General features: G+C 33.3%; 1 protein-coding gene across 1 annotated transcript in view; it reads left to right on the top strand.

Moving 5' to 3' along the window:
• The window catches only part of bmp2k (BMP2 inducible kinase), a 107549-nt gene that overhangs the window by 36273 nt on the left and 50938 nt on the right, over window positions 1–20338 (top strand). The window contains exons 2-5 of the mRNA XM_061931662.2: window positions 5098–5216; window positions 8267–8372; window positions 10714–10856; window positions 18570–18691. Of these exons, the coding sequence (XP_061787646.2) occupies window positions 5098–5216; window positions 8267–8372; window positions 10714–10856; window positions 18570–18691 (490 nt within the window). The remainder of the gene's footprint in view (window positions 1–5097; window positions 5217–8266; window positions 8373–10713; window positions 10857–18569; window positions 18692–20338) is intronic.

The following is a 20338-nucleotide window of genomic DNA, read 5'->3' as shown; positions in this document are numbered from 1 at the left end:
GCAAACTTGGTGTAAATACCGTATTTTCCGCACCATAAGGCGCCCTGGGTTATAAGCCGCGCCTTCAATGAACGGCATATTTCAAAACTTTGTCCACCTATAAGCCGCCCCGTGTTGTAAGCCGCATCTAACTGCGCTAAAGGAATGTCAAAAAAACAGTCAGATAGTTCAGTCAAACTTTAATAATATATTAAAAACCAGCGTTCTAACAACTCTGTCCCAAAATGTACGCAAATGTGCAATCACAAACATAGTAAAATTCAAAATAGTGCAGAGCAATAGCAACATAATGTTGCTCGAACGTTAATGTCACAACACACAAAATAAACATAGCGCTCACTTTCTGAAGTTATTCTTCATTCATAAATCCCTCGAATTCTTCGTCTTCGGTGTCCGAATTGAAAAGTTGGGCAAATGTGGGATCCAAAATGGCCGGTTCCGTCTCGTCGAAGTCATCGGAGTCAGTGTCACTGTTGTCCAGCAGTTCTGTGAATCCTGCCTTCCGGAAAGCTCGGACCACAGTTGTGACCGAAATATCTGCCCAGGCATTTACGATCCACTGGCAGATGTTGGCGTATGTCGTCCGGCGCTGTCTCCCTGTCTTTGTGAAGGTGTGTTCGCCTTCGGTCATCCATTGTTCCCACGCCGTTCGCAGTCGTGATTTGAATGCCCTGTTGACACCAATATCCAGCGGTTGGAGTTCTTTGGTTAATCCACCCGGAATGACGGCGAGTGTTGTATTTGTGTGCTTCACTTGTTTTTTGACACCATCTGTGATGTGGGCGCGCATGGAGTCGTATATCAACATGGACGGAGCTGCGTGAAAAAAGCCACCCGGCCTCTTCGCGTAAACTTACCTTAACCACTCGCTCATCTTTTCTTCATCCATCCATCCCTTCGAGTTAGCTTTTATGATGACGCCGGCTGGAAAGGTCTCTTTTGGCAAGGTCTTCCTTTTGAATATCACCATGGGTGGAAGTTTCTGGCCATTAGCATGGCAAGCTAGAACCACAGTGAAGGATGACTTCTCATTCCCTGTGGTGCGAATATTCACCGTACGTGCTCCCGTTGTATCCACAGTGCGGTTCACAGGAATATCAAAAGTCAGTGGAACCTCGTCCATGTTGATAATGTTCTCTGGCCGGATCTTTTTTTCAGCTATCTTGTTTTTACAATATGCACGGAAAGTAGCCAGCTTTTCTTGAAAGTCTTTAGGCAGTTGCTGTGAAATAGTAGTCCGTGTGCGGATGGAGAGATTGCGTCTTTTCATGAACCGGAAACACCAAGAAGCACCACCTTTAAAATCATCCAGGTGAAGTTCGCTTGCTAGCGCTGTTGCCTTCATTTGAATAGTGATGGTGCTGACACTTCTGCTTGCTGCTCTCTGCTCAACAACCCACTGTTCCAGTTTGTCCTCCAACAGTAGCCATCTTGCTTTGTTCCCTCGGAAACTCTGTTTTGTCTTCTTTACCTGGCGCAGGTCATCTTCTTGCTTCCTCCACCTACGCACCATTGATTCATTTATGTTATATTCTCTTGCTGCTGCTCTATTTCCGTGTTCTTCGGCATGACTTATTGCCTTAAGTTTAAATTCTGCGTTATATGCGTGTCGCTTAGTAGGAGCCATTTTGTGGTCTGGTCTTTACAGATGTAAACACACAAAGGAAATGAAACGAAAATCCGCGCGCTTCTTCTTCTTCTTCCGGGGGCGGGTGGTTGCTTACAGTAGAAGAAGAAGCGCTTCCTCTTCTATGGGGGCGGGTGCTTACCTTGGCGGTTGCTTGCATAGAAGAAGAAGCGCTTCCTGTTCTACCGGGAAAAAAGATGGCGGCTGTTTACCGAAGTTGCGAGATCGAAACTTTATGAAAATGAATCGTAATATTAATCCATATATATAGCGCACCGGGTTAAAAGCCGCACTGTCAGCTTTTGAGTAAATTTGTGGTTTTTAGGTGCGCCTTATAGTGCGGAAAATACGGTATCTTGACAAATATGAGATGATTACATGAGTGAAGAAGGTGAGGCAGCAGCTCACACATTCTCATACTTTCTGCAAGAAATGATGTCAGCCATCTTGAAAAATGTCTTAACTATAATCTACGTGTTTTGTTTTTATTCAAATGTTGACAATATTTCAGAAACCTTACAATGTATTAAATCCACAAAGAGTTATAAAATGGAGTAGATGAGTTATTGTGATGTAGACAAATGTCATATTTTGACCCATTTTCCATATTTTGAAATACAATGTCGACGCTCCTCTTAGACACGCGTAATAAAGATGTTTATTGATGATCAATTAAACACATCAGCACTGCATAAAACACCTTTTTCTAATGTTCAAAAAACAACTTAAAGCCTTGTCCAGATGTTCACTGACATATAATATTCATGTTTAAATAACTTCTACTGCAATTAATACGCCTCCAAAGATTGGTTAGTGGCCTCTAGGGCTGAAACGACGCGTCGACGTAGTCGACGTCATCGGTTACGTAAATACGTCGAGGACGTTTTTGTTCGTCGACGCGTCGCATATTTACGTCACACTACCGTCATGGCGGAGCGCAAAGCAGACGATGCGAGCGGTGCGAGCGAGGGGAAAAAAACACGCCAAAAGTCGTCAAAAGTGTGGGAGTATTTCAATAAACGGCCTAAGAAGAAACGCTACTTTTACTCCGCTACTTTTATCTACATTCAGCTCGCTACTCGCTACTAATTTTGATCGATCTGTTAATGCACGCTTTGTTTGTTTTGGTCTGTCAGACAGACCTTCATAGTGCCTGCCTTACTGGTGACGTTTCACTTCGTTCCACCAATCAGATGCAGTCACTGGTGACGTTGGACCAATCAAACAGAGCCAGGGGTCACATGACCTGACTGGCTCCGAGCTAACTTCGGGTGTTACCATTTAGTGGTCAATTGTACGGAATATGAACTGTACTGTGCAATCTACTAATAAAAGTTCCAATCAATCAATCAAAAGTGTGAAGGAAAAAAGACCCTTTTTTTATTTCAACCGTAAAGACTGACTGCACAGTTCCTGTCTTCACAATAAAAGTCCCGCTCCATCGCGCCTGCGCTTTCAAAATAAGAGTCTCCGAAAGCCAGCGCAAACAAGCTAGCAAGCTACGGAGTTTGCCGCCAATGTATTTCTTGTAAAGGGTATAAAAACGAATATGGAAGGTGGACAAATAAGATGCCAAAAACCAACCACTTTCATGTGGTATTAGACAGAAAGGAGGAACTTTTTTTCTCCTCCATTTGAAAACGTGGACGTTACCAGCACTACTGTCTGATTACAATCAATGCAAGTCATCAGAATCAGGTAATACACCAACTTATATTCTTGTCTTCATGAAAGAAAGGAATCTATATGTGTTAAACATGCATGTATATTCATTAAAACACCTTTAACATGTAAACAAAAACGGCAAAATAAATAAATATAAATTATATACTGTATATATCAATGTATGTATATATATATATGTGTGTGTGTGTGTGTGTGTGTGTGTGTGTATATATATATACACATATATATATATATATATGATATGTGTGTATGTTACTCAGTACTTGAGTAGTTTTTTCACAACATACTTTTTACTTTTACTCAAGTAAATATTTGGGTGACTACTCCTTACTTTTACTTGAGTAATAAATCTCTAAAGTAACAGTACTCTTACTTGAGTACAATTTCTGGCTACTCTACCCACCTCTGCTAATAATGTTGTTGTATGCACACTGTGTCGAGCGGAAATGGCCTATCATAGCAGCACAACAGCAGCGTTCTTGCCATCACCATCAACTAGTCAATCGTCCGCGTGAGTATACGTTGTCATCATTACACAAAAACATGAATGTGTCATTTGTATCTGCGTTGTAAATTCATAAACTGAAGCACCGTTTCGCTCTGAGAGGAGCGTTTGGCGTGCCTGTTCAGTGTTTACAAAGACGCGCTCCTCTTTAACGCTAACGTTAATTAGTTGTGCAAATACCTTTTACAACATTAACAATTACGTATACTATGTACAAACCAACAATTAACTTTCACTTTAATCATACTATCATTGTTGTGTTATTAAGCAAAATAAGCAAAAGTTTTACTTTTGTTGAAATGTTTACACTGTTGTTACAGAATATTTCGTTTTGCACTTTTTTGTATTGGATGTTTATCTTTATTTTTGCACATTTTAGCAAATAAGCAATACTTTTACTTTTGTTGAAATGTTTACACTGTTGTTACAGAATGTTTCGTTTTGCACTTTTTTGTATTGGATGTTTATCTTTATTTTTGCACATTTTAGCAAATAAGCAATACTTTTACTTTTGTTGAAATGTTTACACTGTTGTTACAGAATATTTCCGTTTTGCACTTTTTTTAATTGGATGTTTATCTTTATTTTTGCACATTTTAAAGCAAAATAAGCAATACTTTTACTTTTGAAATGCTTATACTATTGCAGAATATTAAGATTTGCACTGGATGTTTACTTTTATATTTGCACATTAAAAGCAAAGAAGCTACTTTTAATTTTGTTAAATGTTTACATTGTTACAGAATATTTTGTCATGTTGTTGTCAATGTTGACTGAGTGGCCATACTTTTTTTTTTGTAAATAAAAGCCATGCCTTTTGAAAAAACTGGCCTACATTTATTTTTTCATCTTCATTTTAAATAAAAAAAAAAATCGGTAAAAGGAAAAATAATCTATAGATTAATCGAAAAAAAATAATCTATAGATTAACCGATTAATCGAAAAAAATAATCTATAGATTAATCGATAGAAAAATAATCGTTAGCTGCAGCCTTAGTGGCCTCCTTGATTACTAATAATCATTATTGATGATTATTATGGGCTTGAAAAACACGATCACTATTATTCACTATTGAACATTTTAAGGGATTAATAAAGTATTTCTGATTCTGATAAACCAAATAGCAAATTCATCTTTTTGCTGTTGGCCATGGTAACTCCTAGTGACCTCATTAATGAATCCTGCTTTTCTTGACACAATAATATTCTTCACGTCACCATTTATTACAAAATATGTCCATTTGAACTTGAGTGTCCAACAGCTGATGTGTGTTTGCAGGAGGCTTCTCCGTGGTCTTCCTGGCTCGTACGCACAGCGGCGTCCGCTGCGCCCTCAAGAGGATGTACGTCAACAACGTCCCCGACCTCAACGTCCACAAGCGGGAGATCACCATCATGGTGAGACGCCTTTCTGTTTTTGTAAGGAAAGCCATACCCGGTGTGTTGTGGTAATGAACGTGAAAGAAGACAAGAAGTTACAGTCCTGGTCAAAAGTGTACATACACTTGTAAAGAACATACCTTATTTTTCGGACTATAAGTGGCAGTTTTTTTCATAGTTTGGGTGCGACTTATACTCAGGAGCGACTTATGTGTGAAATGATGAACACATTAGCGTAAAATATCAAATAATATTATTGATGTCATTGACGTAAGAGACTAGACGTATAAGATTTCATGGGATTTAGTGACAGATTGTTTGGTAAACGTATAGCATGTTCTATATCAGGGGTGCTCATTACGTCGATCGCGAGCTACCGGTCGATCTCGGAGGGTGTGTCAGGCGATCACCAGCCAGGCATTAAAAAAATAGTCCTAAAAATGAGCGATCATAAATCTTCACTATGACGTCACTTTCGTCACTTGATTGACATTCACGGCACCCGAGGGTCTTCTGAGATGACGCTGGCTGCTGCCAGCTCATTAAAATGACCGACAGGAAGGCGAGAAACACTTTATTTCAACAGACTCTGGCGCCGTACCTGTCGTCAAAACTCCAAAGACCGACTGCACAGTTGCACAGTTGCGCTAACAAAATAAGAGTCTCAGAAAGCTGGCGTGCACAAGCTAGCAAGCTACGGAGTTTGCCGACAATGTATTTCTCGTAAAGTGTATACAAAGGAGTACGGAAGCTGGACAAATAAGATGCCAAAAACCAACCACTTTCATGTGGTATTGGACAGAAAGGAGGACTTTTTTCTCCTCCATTCGAAAATGCGGACGTTTTTAGCACCACTGTCTGATTACAATCAATGCAAGTCATCAGAATCAGGTAATACACCAACTTATATTCTTGTCTTCATGAAAGAAAGGAATCTATATGTGTTAAACATGCTTGTATTATCTTTAAACACCTTAACTTGTTAACAATATTAACTATATGTGTTAAACATGCTTGTATTATCTTTAAACACCTTTAACTTATTAATAATAACTATATGTGTTAAACATGCTTGTATTATCTTTAAACACCTTAACTTGTTAACAATATTAACTATATGTGTTAAACATGCTTGCATTATCTTTAAATACCTTTAACTTAACAATATTAACTATATGTATTAAACATACTTGTATTATCATTAAACACCTTTAATTTATTAACAATATTAACTATATGTATTACCGTATTTTCCGCACCATAAGGCGCCCTGGGTTAAAAGCCGCGCCTTCAATGAACGGCATATTTCAAAACTTTGTCCACCTATAAGCCGCCCCGTGTTGTAAGCCGCATCTAACTGCGCTAAAGGAATGTCAAAAAAACAGTCAGATAGGTCAGTCAAACTTTAATAATATATTAAAACCAGCGTGATGTGGGCGCGCATGGAGTCGTATATCAACATGGACAGAGCTGCGTGAAAAAAGCCACCCGGCCTCTTCGCGTAAACTTAAACTTACCTTAACCACTCGCTCATCTTTTCTTCATCCATCCCTTCGAGTTAGCTTTTATGATGACGCCGGCTGGAAAGGTCTCTTTTGGCAAGGTCTTCCTTTTGAATATCACCATGGGTGGAAGTTTCTGGCCATTAGCATGGCAAGCTAGAACCACAGTGAAGGATGACTTCTCATTCCCTGTGGTGCGAATATTCACCGTACGTGCTCCCGTTGTATCCACAGTGCGGTTCACAGGAATATCAGTTGCTGTGAAATAGTAATCCGTGTGCAGATGGAGAGATTGCGTCTTTTCATGAACCAGATCCCTGTCGCTTTGTAGGAGCCATTTTGTGGTCTTTACAGATGTAAACACACAAAGGAAATGATAATATCCGCGCCCTTTTTCTTCTTCTACGCAGGCGGGTGGTTGCTTACAGTAGAAGAAGAAGCGCTTCCTGTTCTATGGGGGCGGGTGCTTACCTTGGCGGTTGCTTGCGTAGAAGAAGAAGCGCTTCCTGTTCTACCGGGAAAAAAGATGGCGGCTGTTTACCGAAGTTGCGAGACCGAAACTTTATGAAAATGAATCTTAATATTTATCCATATATAAAGCGCACCGGGTTATAAGGCGCACTGTCAGCTTTTGAGAAAATTTGTGGTTTTTAGGTGCGCCTTATAGTGCGGAAAATACGGTAAACATTCTTGTATTATCATTAAACACCTTTAATGTATTAACTATGTGTTAAACATGATTGCATTATCATTAAACACATTTAACTTATTAACAAACACATATATTTCATAAATAAGTAAATATAAATGATACATATGAATGAGGTAGATCCCCACGACTTGATCAATTGAAAAGTAGCTCGCCTGCAGAAAAAGTGTGAGCACCCCTGATCTATATGTTATAGTTATTTGAATGACTCTTACCATAATATGTTACGTTAACATACCAGTTGGTTATTTATGCCTCATATAACGTACACTTATTCAGCCTGTTGTTCACTATTCTTCATTTATTTTAAATTGCCTTTCAAATGTCTATTCTTGCTGTTGGATTTTATCAAATAAATTTCCCCCAAAAAATGTGACTTATATATGTTTTTTTCCTTCTTTATTATGCATTTTCGGCCGGTGCGACTTATACTCCGAAAAATACGGTAATGTCATGGCTGTCTTGAGTTTCCAATCATTTCTACATCTCTTATTTGTTTGTGATAGAGTGATTGGAGCACATACTTGTTGGTCACAAAAAACATTCTTTTTTGAATTTATTATGGCTCTACTGAAAATGTGAGGGTGAAAAGTATACATACAGCAATGTTAATATTTGCTTACATGTCCCTTGGCAAGTTTACCTGCAATAAGGCAGATTTTGGTAGCCATCCACAAGCTTCTGTTTGACCACTTGACCACAAAATTGCTGCAGTTCAGCTAAATGTGTTGCTTTTCTGACATGGACTTGTTTCTTCAGCATTGTCCACACCTTTAAGTCAGGACTTTAGGAAGGCCATTGCCTGATTTAGCCATTCCTTTGCCACTTTTGACCTGTGTTCCCGCCATGTCCTGCAGAAGGAGCTGTCAGGCCATAAGAACATCGTGGGCTACCTGGACTCTGCCGTCAACACAGTGGCGGACAGTGTGTGGGAGGTCCTCATCCTCATGGAGTACTGTAAAGGTATACTTTCTACAATATTTTTTTGTCACATCTACACATATATACACATATATTGCCCATTTATTTTTAATGGGGGGGAAATTCCTGGTAATTTTCGAAAGCAGGAAACATGCTGGCTTGAATGTCCAGGGTGAGTGGAGTGTGTGGATGTTGGAACGCTTCAAAGCGGATGAGAAATGTGGGATATGCAGTAGATTGAATATTGCCCATTCTTTGTCCATGGGGAGAACATTTCGGGAAAAACGGGAATTTTGGGAAAGGGAAAACATGTTTTGCATTCGAGGAAGAGTAGTGTGGGTGGATGGTTGAAAGGTCGGAATCGGGTTTAAAAAATGTGACACATTTTGAGATTTTTGGGCATTGTAGACTATAAATAACTCCATTCATTTGAATGGGAATTTTCCTGGAAATTGGGGAAAACCAGGATTTAAAAAAAAAAAATTGATAATAGCACACTCCTAGATGATATGAATGGGTTTGTGTTGGAATTTCTGTAAACGCTTCAAAAATGTTGACGTAGTAACAGTTAGAATTCCTGGAATTTCGGTAAAACCGGGAATTTTTACGGAAAAAAAATAGAATTTGTTGTCCCAACTAAAAGGGATGTTTTGAAGGTGGAATGGTCAAAAGGGTTGAAAGATGTGGCCTGTGAAAACTTTCCAGGGAGATGTGAAAATAGTTATTTGTAAAACAGGAAATTCCTGGAATTTTTTAGAATTTGGAAAGTGGTAGTTTGATTGTTTAAAGTGAGTGGAGTGTGTGGATGTTGGAACGCTTCAAAGCGGATGAGAAATGTGGGATACGCAGTAGATTGAATATTGCCCATTCTTTGTCCATGGGGAGAACATTCTGGGAAAAACGGGAATTTTGGGAAAGGGAAAACATGTTTTGCATTCGAGGAAGAGTAGTGTGGGTGGATGGTTGAAAGGTCGGAATCGGGTTTAAAAAATGTGACACATTTTGAGAATTTTGGGCATTGTAGACTATAAATAACTCTGATTTGAATGGGAGTTTTCCTGGAAATCGGGGAAAACCGGGAATTTAAAAAAATATTGATAATAGCACACTCCTAGATGATATGAATGGGTTTGTGTTGGAATTTCTGTAAACGCTTAAAAAATGTTGACGTAGTAACAGTTTGAATTCCTGGAATTTCGGTAAAACCGGGAATTTTTACGGAAAAAAATAGAATTTGTTGTCCCAACTAAAAGGGATGTTTTGAAGGTGGAATGGTCAAAAGGGTTGAAAGATGTGGCCTGTGAAAACTTTCCAGGGAGATGTGAAAATAGTTATTTATAAAACAGGAAATTCCTGGAATTTTTTAGAATTTGGAAAATGGTAGTTTGATTGTTGAAAGTGAGTGGAGTGTGTGGATGTTGGAACGCTTCAAAGCGGATGAGAAATGTGGGATATGCAGTAGATTGAATATTGCCCATTCTTTGTCAGTGGGGAGAACATTTCGGGAAAAACGGGAATTTTGGGAAAAGGAAAACATGTTTTGCATTCCAGAAAGAGTAGTGTGGGTGGATGGTTGAAAGGTCGGAATTGGGTTTAAAAAATGCAAAACATTGAGATTTTTGGGCATTGTAGACTATAAATAACTCCATTCATTTGAATGGGAATTTTCCTGGAAATTGGGGAAAACCAGGATTTATTAAAAAATATTAATAATAGCACACTCCTCCTTGATGATATGAATGAGTTGGTGTTGGAATTTCTGTAAACGCTTCAAAAATGTTGACGTAGTAACAGTTTGAATTGAGAATGGGCATTTGTGAATTCCTGGAAATTTCGGTAAAACCGGGATTTTTTTACGGAAAAAAATGGGAGAATTTGTTGTCCCAACTGAAAGGAATGTTTTGAAGGTGGAATGATCAAAAGGGTTGAAAAATGTGGCCTGTGAAAACTTTCCAGGAAGAGGTGAAAATGGTGCTTTGTAAAACCGGGAATTTGAGGAATTCCTGGAATTCTTTTGAAATTGGAAAATGGTAGTTTGATTGTTTAAAGTGAGTGCAGTATGTGGATGTTGGAGCGCTTCAAACCGTGAGAGAAATGTGGGAAATGTGCATGTTTGACAATTGGCCTTTTCATTTTCAATGGGCAAAATGTCCCGGAATTCTGGGTAATGCGGGATATTTTATTTTTGTATTTTTGGGGGGATGTCACGATTCCCAGTAGAGCAGAACGTTTTGATAAAAATTGGGCATTCACACAATCAATGACCTTGTGGTCAAACAAAGAGCCAGTATTTCTGTTTTCTCATGCACCCCTAATCATTATTCAAGTATTTAAATTGTGAGTATCTTGGTTTGTTGATTGTCGGCCACATGGTGTGTGTCAGCGGGCCAGGTGGTGAAGCAGATGAACCAGCGGCTGAACGTTGGCTTCAGCGAGGCCGAAGTCTTGCAAGTCTTCTGTGACACGTGCGAGGCGGTGGCGCGGCTGCACCAGTGCAAGACCCCCATCATCCACCGAGACCTCAAGGTAAGGAGGACTCGTCTCAGAGGGAATTGAAACCAAGAGGGGGGAACTTGCGGATTGGCCCGTGAAGTGCGAGATATAAATGTGCTTGGTCAGCTTGTCTTCTTATTTCCTTCCCTTCCTGTGCACCTCCCATCTTCCACTTGTCTAAGTGTGACTTCATGTTTAGCAGCCAGACCACTCTGCACATGCTCCAAGGTCTTTGTGGGCTTCTCAGCGGGCTTCTGACCGAGGACCTGAAAAAGGGTGCGGGGCCTCTGTTGAGCCCCCGTGGCTTATGTAACAGTGCAGGGACACAAAAGAGCGTGGCGGCTCAGTCATGCGCCACGGAGGGAAGTGACCATCAGGTCATGGTTAGCGCCATCGTCTGCAGCCTTTTTTCATCCACAACATTGGACCTTTGTCCAAAATGTGGCCACACATCCGTAACCCCTTTGGCTTACCCTCACCTGCACTTTTGGGGGGAATTTTACCTAACATTTACATTCCCTATCCAAGACAAGAACACATGTTTTAATTTTTTTATGCATTCTAAATCTAAAATAAACATTAGAAAGAGTCAGCTAACATTGAAGTCCCTGGGAGTTGATCGATTCCGCTTATAAAGTGCTCTAAAAACATCCAAAAACCTCCATTAGGTTTTATATACACACTGTAAGTACATATGTAATGTATCATTTATAATAACATGTAATATATACATGATGTAAGTATATGTCATGTAGTAACATTCATAATAACATGTAATATATACATGATGTAAGTATATATGTCATGTAGTAACATTCATAATAACATGTAATATATACATGATGTAAGTATATATGTCATGTAGTAACATTCATAATAACATGTAATATTTACGTATTCTGATCATTTTAAGCATACTGCATTTCACAGACGCATCACAACAATAAGACTACTAATCGTACTAACCCTTAACCTAATTAGATTGAACAGTGTTACTAAATAGTAAAAACACTAAACAGTGTTACTAAATAGTAAAAATACTAAATAGTAAAAAGACTAAACAGTGTTACTAAATAGTAAAAATACTAAATAGTAAAAACACTAAGCAGTGTTACTAAATAGTAAAAATACAAAATAGTAAAAACAGTAAGCAGTGTTACTAAATAGTAAAAATACAAAATAGTAAAAACACTAAACAGTGTTACTAAATAGTAAAAAGACTAAACAGTGTTACTAAATAGTAAAAATACAAAATAGTAAAAACACTAAGCAGTGTTACTAAATAGTAAAAATACTAAATAGTAAAAAGACTAAGCAGTGTTACTAAATAGTAAAAATACAAAATAGTAAAAACACTAAACAGTGTTACTAAATAGTAAAAATACAAAATAGTAAAAACACTAAACAGTGTTACTAAATAGTAAAAATACTAAATAGTAAAAACACTAAACAGTGTTACTAAATAGTAAAAATACAAAATAGTAAAAACACTAAACAGTGTTACTAAATAGTAAAAATACTAAATAGTAACAAGACTAAGCAGTGTTACTAAATAGTAAAAATACAAAATAGTAAAAACACTAAACAGTGTTACTAAATAGTAAAAATACAAAATAGTAAAAACACTAAACAGTGTTACTAAATAGTAAAAATACTAAATAGTAAAAAGACTAAACAGTGTTACTAAATAGTAAAAATACTAAATAGTAAAAACACTAAGCAGTGTTACTAAATAGTAAAAATACAAAATAGTAAAAACAGTAAGCAGTGTTACTAAATAGTAAAAATACAAAATAGTAAAAACACTAAACAGTGTTACTAAATAGTAAAAAGACTAAACAGTGTTACTAAATAGTAAAAATACAAAATAGTAAAAACACTAAGCAGTGTTACTAAATAGTAAAAATACTAAATAGTAAAAAGACTAAGCAGTGTTACTAAATAGTAAAAATACAAAATAGTAAAAACACTAAACAGTGTTACTAAATAGTAAAAATACAAAATAGTAAAAACACTAAACAGTGTTACTAAATAGTAAAAATACTAAATAGTAAAAACACTAAACAGTGTTACTAAATAGTAAAAATACAAAATAGTAAAAACACTAAACAGTGTTACTAAATAGTAAAAATACTAAATAGTAACAAGACTAAGCAGTGTTACTAAATAGTAAAAATACAAAATAGTAAAAACACTAAACAGTGTTACTAAATAGTAAAAATACAAAATAGTAAAAACACTAAACAGTGTTACTAAATAGTAAAAATACTAAATAGTAAAAAGACTAAACAGTGTTACTAAATAGTAAAAATACTAAATAGTAAAAACACTAAACAGTGTTACGAAATAGTAAAAATACTAAATAGTAAAAACACTAAGCAGTGTTACTAAATAGTAAAAATACTAAATAGTAAAAACACTAAGCAGTGTTACTAAATAGTAAAAAGATTAAACAGTGTTACTAAATAGTAAAAAGATTAAACAGTGTTACTAAATAGTAAAAATACTAAATAGTAAAAACACTAAGCAGTGTTACTAAATAGTAAAAATACTAAATAGTAAAAACACTAAGCAGTGTTACTAAATAGTAAAAATACTAAATAGTAAAAACACTAAGCGGTGTTACTAAATAGTAAAAAGATTAAACAGTGTTACTAAATAGTAAAAATACTAAATAGTAAAAACACTAAACAGTGTTACTAAATAGTAAAAATACTAAATAGTAAAAATACTAAATAGTAAAAACACTAAGCAGTGTTACTAAATAGTAAAAACATTAAACAGTGTTACTAAATAGTAAAAATACTAAATAGTAAAAACACTAAGCAGTGTTACTAAATAGTAAAAAGATTAAACAGTGTTACTAAATAGTAAAAATACTAAATAGTAAAAACACTAAGCAGTGTTACTAAATAGTAAAAAGATTAAACAGTGTTACTAAATAGTAAAAATACTAAATAGTAAAAACACTAAACAGTGTTACTAAATAGTAAAAATACTAAATAGTAAAATAGTAAAAACACTAAGCAGTGTTACTAAATAGTAAAAAGATTAAACAGTGTTACTAAATAGTAAAAATACTAAATAGTAAAAACACTAAGCAGTGTTACTAAATAGTAAAAATACAAAATAGTAAAAACACTAAACAGTCTTACTATATAGTAAAAATACTAAATAGTAAAAAGACTAAACAGTGTTACTAAATAGTAAAAATACAAAATAGTAAAAACACTAAACAGTCTTACTAAATAGTAAAAATACAAAATAGTAAAAACACTGAACATTGTTACTAAATAGTAAAAATACAAAATAGTAAAAGCACTAAACAGTGTTACTAAATAGTAAAAATACAAAATAGTAAAAACACTAAACAGTGTTACTAAATAGTTAAAATACTAAATAGTAAAAAGACTAAGCAGTGTTACTAAATAGTAAAAATACTAAATAGTAAAAACACTAAACAGTGTTACTAAATAGTAAAAATACTAAATAGTAAAAAGACTAAACAGTGTTACTAAATAGTAAAAATACTAAATAGTAGATGAGAACCGATTCTGAATCACACAACATGAGAATCGCGATTCGAATTCGAATCGATTTTTTCCCACACCCCTACTAAATAGTAAAAATACTAAATAGTAAAAACACTAAGCAGTGTTACTAAATAGTAAAAATACTAAATAGTAAAAACACTAAGCAGTGTTACTAAATAGTAAAAATACTAAATAGTAAAAACACTAAGCAGTGTTACTAAATAGTAAAAATACTAAATAGTAAAAACACTAAGCAGTGTTACTAAATAGTAAAAATACTAAATAGTAAAAACACTAAGCAGTGTTACTAAATAGTAAAAATACTAAATAGTAAAAAGACTAAACAGTGTTACTAAATAGTAAAAATACTAAATAGTAAAAACACTAAGCAGTGTTACTAAATAGTAAAAATACTAAATAGTAAAAAGACTAAACAGTGTTACTAAATAGTAAAAATACTAAATAGTAAAAACACTAAGCAGTGTTACTAAATAGTAAAAATACTAAATAGTAAAAACACTAAACAGTGTTACGAAATAGTAAAAATACTAAACAGTAAAAACACTAAGCAGTGTTACTAAATAGTAAAAATACTAAATAGTAAAAACACTAAGCAGTGTTACTAAATAGTAAAAAGATTAAACAGTGTTACTAAATAGTAAAAATACTAAATAATAAAAACACTAAGCAGTGTTACTAAATAGTAAAAATACTAAATAGTAAAAACACTAAGCGGTGTTACTAAATAGTAAAAAGATTAAACAGTGTTACTAAATAGTAAAAATACAAAATAGTAAAAACACTAAACAGTGTTACTAAATAGTAAAAACACTAAACAGTGTTACTAAATAGTAAAAATACTAAATAGTAAAAAGACTAAGCAGTGTTACTAAATAGTAAAAATACAAAATAGTAAAAACACTAAACAGTGTTACTAAATAGTAAAAATACAAAATAGTAAAAACACTAAACAGTGTTACTAAATAGTAAAAATACTAAATAGTAAAAACACTAAACAATGTTACTAAATAGTAAAAATACAAAATAGTAAAAACACTGAACAGTGTTACTAAATAGTAAAAATACAAAATAGTAAAAAGACTAAACAGTGTTACTAAATAGTAAACATACTAAATAGTAAAAACACTAAACAGTGTTACTAAATAGTAAAAAGACTAAACAGTGTTACTAAATAGTAAAAATACTAAATAGTAAAAACACTAAACAATGTTACTAAATAGTAAAAATACAAAATAGTAAAAACACTGAACATTGTTACTAAATAGTAAAAATACAAAATAGTAAAAACACTAAACAGTGTTACTAAATAGTAAAAATACTAAATAGTAAAAACACTAAACAGTGTTACTAAATAGTAAACATACAAAATAGTAAAAACACTAAACAGTAAAAATACTAAATAGTAAAAACACTAAACAGTGTTACTAAATAGTAAAAACACTAAACAGTGTTACTAAATAGTAAAAACACTAAACAGTGTTACTAAATAGTAAAAATACAAAATAGTAAAAACACTAAACAGTGTTACTAAATAGTAAAAATACAAAATAGTAAAAACACTAAACAGTGTTACTAAATAGTAAAAATACAAAATAGTAAAAACACTAAACAGTGTTACTAAATAGTAAAAATACAAAATAGTAAAAACACTAAACAGTGTTACTAAATAGTAAAAATACTAAATAGTAAAAAAGACTAAACAGTGTTACTAAATAGTAAAAATACAAAATAGTAAAAACACTAAACAGTGTTACTAAATAGTAAAAATACTAAATAGTAAAAAGACTAAACAGTGTTACTAAATAGTAAAAATACTAAATAGTAAAAACACTAAACAGTGTTACTAAATAGTAAAAATACTAAATAGTAAAAACACTAAGCAGTGTTACTAAATAGTAAAAATACTAAATAGTAAAAAGACTAAACAGTGTTACTAAATAGTAAAAATACTAAATAGTAAAAACACTAAGCGGTGTTACTAAATAGTAAAAAGATTCAACAGTGTTACTAAATAGTAAAAATACTAAATAGTAAAAACACTAAGCAGTGTTACTAAATAGTACAAATACTAAATAGTAAAAACACTAAGCAGTGTTACTAAATAGTACAAATACTAAATAGTAAAAACACTAAGCAGTGTTACTAAATAGTACAAATACTAAATAGTAAAAACACTAAGCAGTGTTACTAAATAGTAAAAATACTAAATAGTAAAAACACTAAGCAGTGTTACTAAATAGTAAAAAGATTAAACAGTGTTACTAAATAGTAAAAATACTAAATAGTAAAAACACTAAACAGTGTTACGAAATAGTAAAAATACTAAATAGTAAAAACACTAAGCAGTGTTACTAAATAGTAAAAATACTAAATAGTAAAAACACTAAGCAGTGTTACTAAATAGTAAAAAGATTAAACAGTGTTACTAAATAGTAAAAATACTAAATAGTAAAAACACTAAGCAGTGTTACTAAATAGTAAAAATACTAAATAGTAAAAAGACTAAACAGTGTTACTAAATAGTAAAAATACTAAATAGTAAAAACACCAAGCAGTGTTACTAAATAGTAAAAATACTAAATAGTAAAAATACTAAACAGTGTTACTAAATAGTAAAAATACTAAATAGTAAAAAGACTAAACAGTGTTACTAAATAGTAAAAATACTAAATAGTAAAAACACCAAGCAGTGTTACTAAATAGTTAAAATACTAAATAGTAAAAATACTAAACAGTGTTACTAAATAGTAAAAATACTAAATAGTAAAAACACTAAACAGTGTTACTAAATAGTAAAAATACTAAATAGTAAAAACACTAAGCAGTGTTACTAAATAGTAAAAATACTAAATAGTAAAAACACTAAGCAGTGTTACTAAATAGTAAAAATACTAAATAGTAAAAAGACTAAACAGTGTTACTAAATAGTAAAAATACTAAATAGTAAAAACACTAAGCAGTGTTACTAAATAGTAAAAATACTAAATAGTAAAAACACTAAACAGTGTTACCAAATAGTAAAAATACAAAATAGTAAAAACACTAAGCAGTGTTACTAAATAGTAAAAATACTAAATAGTAAAAACACTAAGCAGTGTTACTAAATAGTAAAAATACAAAATAGTAAAAACACTAAACAGTGTTACTAAATAGTAAAAATACTAAATAGTAAAAAGACTAAACAGTGTTACTAAATAGTAAAAATACAAAATAGTAAAAAGACTAAACAGTGTTACTAAATAGTAAAAATACTAAATAGTAAAAACACTAAACAGTGTTACTAAATAGTAAACATACTAAATAGTAAAAACACTAAACAGTGTTACTAAATAGTAAAAAGATTAAACAGTGTTACTAAATAGTAAAAATACTAAATAGTAAAAAGATTAAACTGTGTTACTAAATAGTAAAAATACTAAATAGTAAAAACACTAAGCAGTGTTACTAAATAGTAAAAATATTAAACAGTGTTACTAAATAGTAAAAATACTAAATAGTAAAAACACTAAACAGTGTTACTAAATAGTAAAAATACTAAATAGTAAAAATACTAAATAGTAAAAACACTAAGCAGTGTTACTAAATAGTAAAAAGATTAAACAGTGTTACTAAATAGTAAAAATACTAAATAGTAAAAACACTAAGCAGTGTTACTAAATAGTAAAAAGATTAAACAGTTACTAAATAGTAAAAATACTAAATAGTAAAAACACTAAGCAGTGTTACTAAATAGTAAAAAGATTAAACAGTGTTACTAAATAGTAAAAATACTAAATAGTAAAAACACTAAGCAGTGTTACTAAATAGTAAAAATACTAAATAGTAAAAATGCTAAATAGTAAAAATACTAAATAGTAAAAACACTAAGCAGTGTTACTAAATAGTAAAAAGATTAAACAGTGTTACTAAATAGTAAAAATACTAAATAGTAAAAACACTAAACAGTGTTACTAAATAGTAAAAATACTAAATAGTAAAAATACTAAATAGTAAAAACACTAAGCAGTGTTACTAAATAGTAAAAATACTAAATAGTAAAAACACTAAGCAGTGTTACTAACTAGATTGAAGAGTTGTGCTAAATAAGTTAATGGGAGTAGTTGTGAGTGAAAGCACAATGAACATCCTGTATGGTTAAATCCATCCAAAGTTGTTATTGTCTGACTGGATGGTGCTGCTGTGCACCTGACAGGTGGAGAACATCCTCCTGAACGACCAGGGCAGTTACGTGCTGTGCGACTTTGGCAGCGCCACACACAAGCTTCTGCAGCCGCATAAAGATGGCGTGACCGCTGTGGAGGACGAGATAAAGAAGTAAGTCCCACTGCGGCTGGGAGATGATGTTTATCTGCTGGCAACAGGACTTACAAGGCCCGTTGAAGGCACTCCGTTTAATGGCTTTTGTTCATGTTGACGTCCACATTACCTAAGCAGCCGTCTATTGACTTGAGATGTAAGGAGAATGCTGCTAATAACAAATGTTGTTTGCTGCGATTTAGAATATTTTTATCATTGATTTGTTTTCTTTTCAAATATTTTATACCCTTATCTAACAGAGCTGCTGCAGTAATTCCCTTGTATTTTTGGACTAAAATAAAGCTTTCATACGCGCACTAACCTTTCTTCTGCTTGCTAAGAATAGAAATGAAATATGTGCATTTTGTTAGTTGCTGCAATAGAACCAAGGTCAATATACTGCCAGGCTTTTATTTTGAAGCTTAACATATTTTCGGGACTATAGAGCAGCGCTCGCTAAATTTGAGAAGAAAACAATATTTTCCATATAAGCTGCAGATATATACGTCGTGAAATGAGTTCCTTGCACAGAAATATTATGTAAATGTTTATTTACATACCTTAATTGTTTCCAATCCAATCCACTTTATTTATATAGCACATTTAAACAACAAAAAATGTTTCCAAAGTGCTGCACAACAATATTAAAAACAATATTCAAATATTATCCTTAGCTCCACCAATGACTGAATTAAAGCAAAAAATAAATAAATATAAAAACAATAATTAACTATTTATTACTTAATTGTTTCCAAACGTGTCCGTACACGGCAGTAAATCGGCTGATCAAACAAAACAGAAGTCATGGTCATGGACCCATTAGCTGTGGAAGCTAACTCTCCAATCAGCTAAAAAAACACAATAACTCCACAGTGACGTTTTGGTGAATTTACTGAGGAATTTCTTTAACAATGCAAAAAGAATGCCATTGTAAGTTCATAATACCAACACAGACCCTCGTAAACATGTTAATATATTAGCTAATATTAACGACGCTAGCTTCATTGCAATACAATAGCACTTAAAAATATGTGTGAAAACACTTTGACAGAAATCACATCATTGTTTTAGTTATATTGTAAAACTTAAAAATGTTGCTTGGAGTGATGAATGAAGAATCCATACGAGTTTAAACGCTATGGACGGCTAGAAGACAGACATGCACTTCTACTTCCGGATAAAAGGACTTGAATGGAAGGACAGTGCAGCATTCGCAGTGAGGGAACTTGTCCAAAAGGTGGCGCCATAGCACAAACAATAACACAAGGATTCAGTGTCTCTGCTTGTGTTTTATGAAAACTATTTGCATGATGGCCATCAGTGAAGAAACATCCCTAAATTAGCCGCACCGGTTTGTAAGACGCAGGGTTCAAAGCGTAGGAAAAAAAGTAGCGATTCATAGTAGAATTGAGGGTACTTTGCCCTGAAGAGGAAGTGCTTGATGATAATGATATCCATATAAACAGAGATCTTTTCCTGTTGGCCTACTTTCTGTGGAAGGAGACAATCTTTGGGACAAGCACACTAACTTCCTCCTTGTTTGACAAAGATGGCTTCTTTCAAACCACCATTTCACATTTGAATTGAACACAAGTGGTGGACTTGAGTTTTGGAGCAGGACTTGTGCACATTTACTGTCTGATACATTAGTCAAGAACTCTACTT

This window comes from Nerophis lumbriciformis, linkage group LG03, assembly GCF_033978685.3.
Source record: "Nerophis lumbriciformis linkage group LG03, RoL_Nlum_v2.1, whole genome shotgun sequence".
Classification (NCBI taxonomy): Eukaryota; Metazoa; Chordata; class Actinopteri; order Syngnathiformes; family Syngnathidae; genus Nerophis; species Nerophis lumbriciformis.
This window is presented reverse-complemented; position numbering and strand designations above follow the sequence as displayed.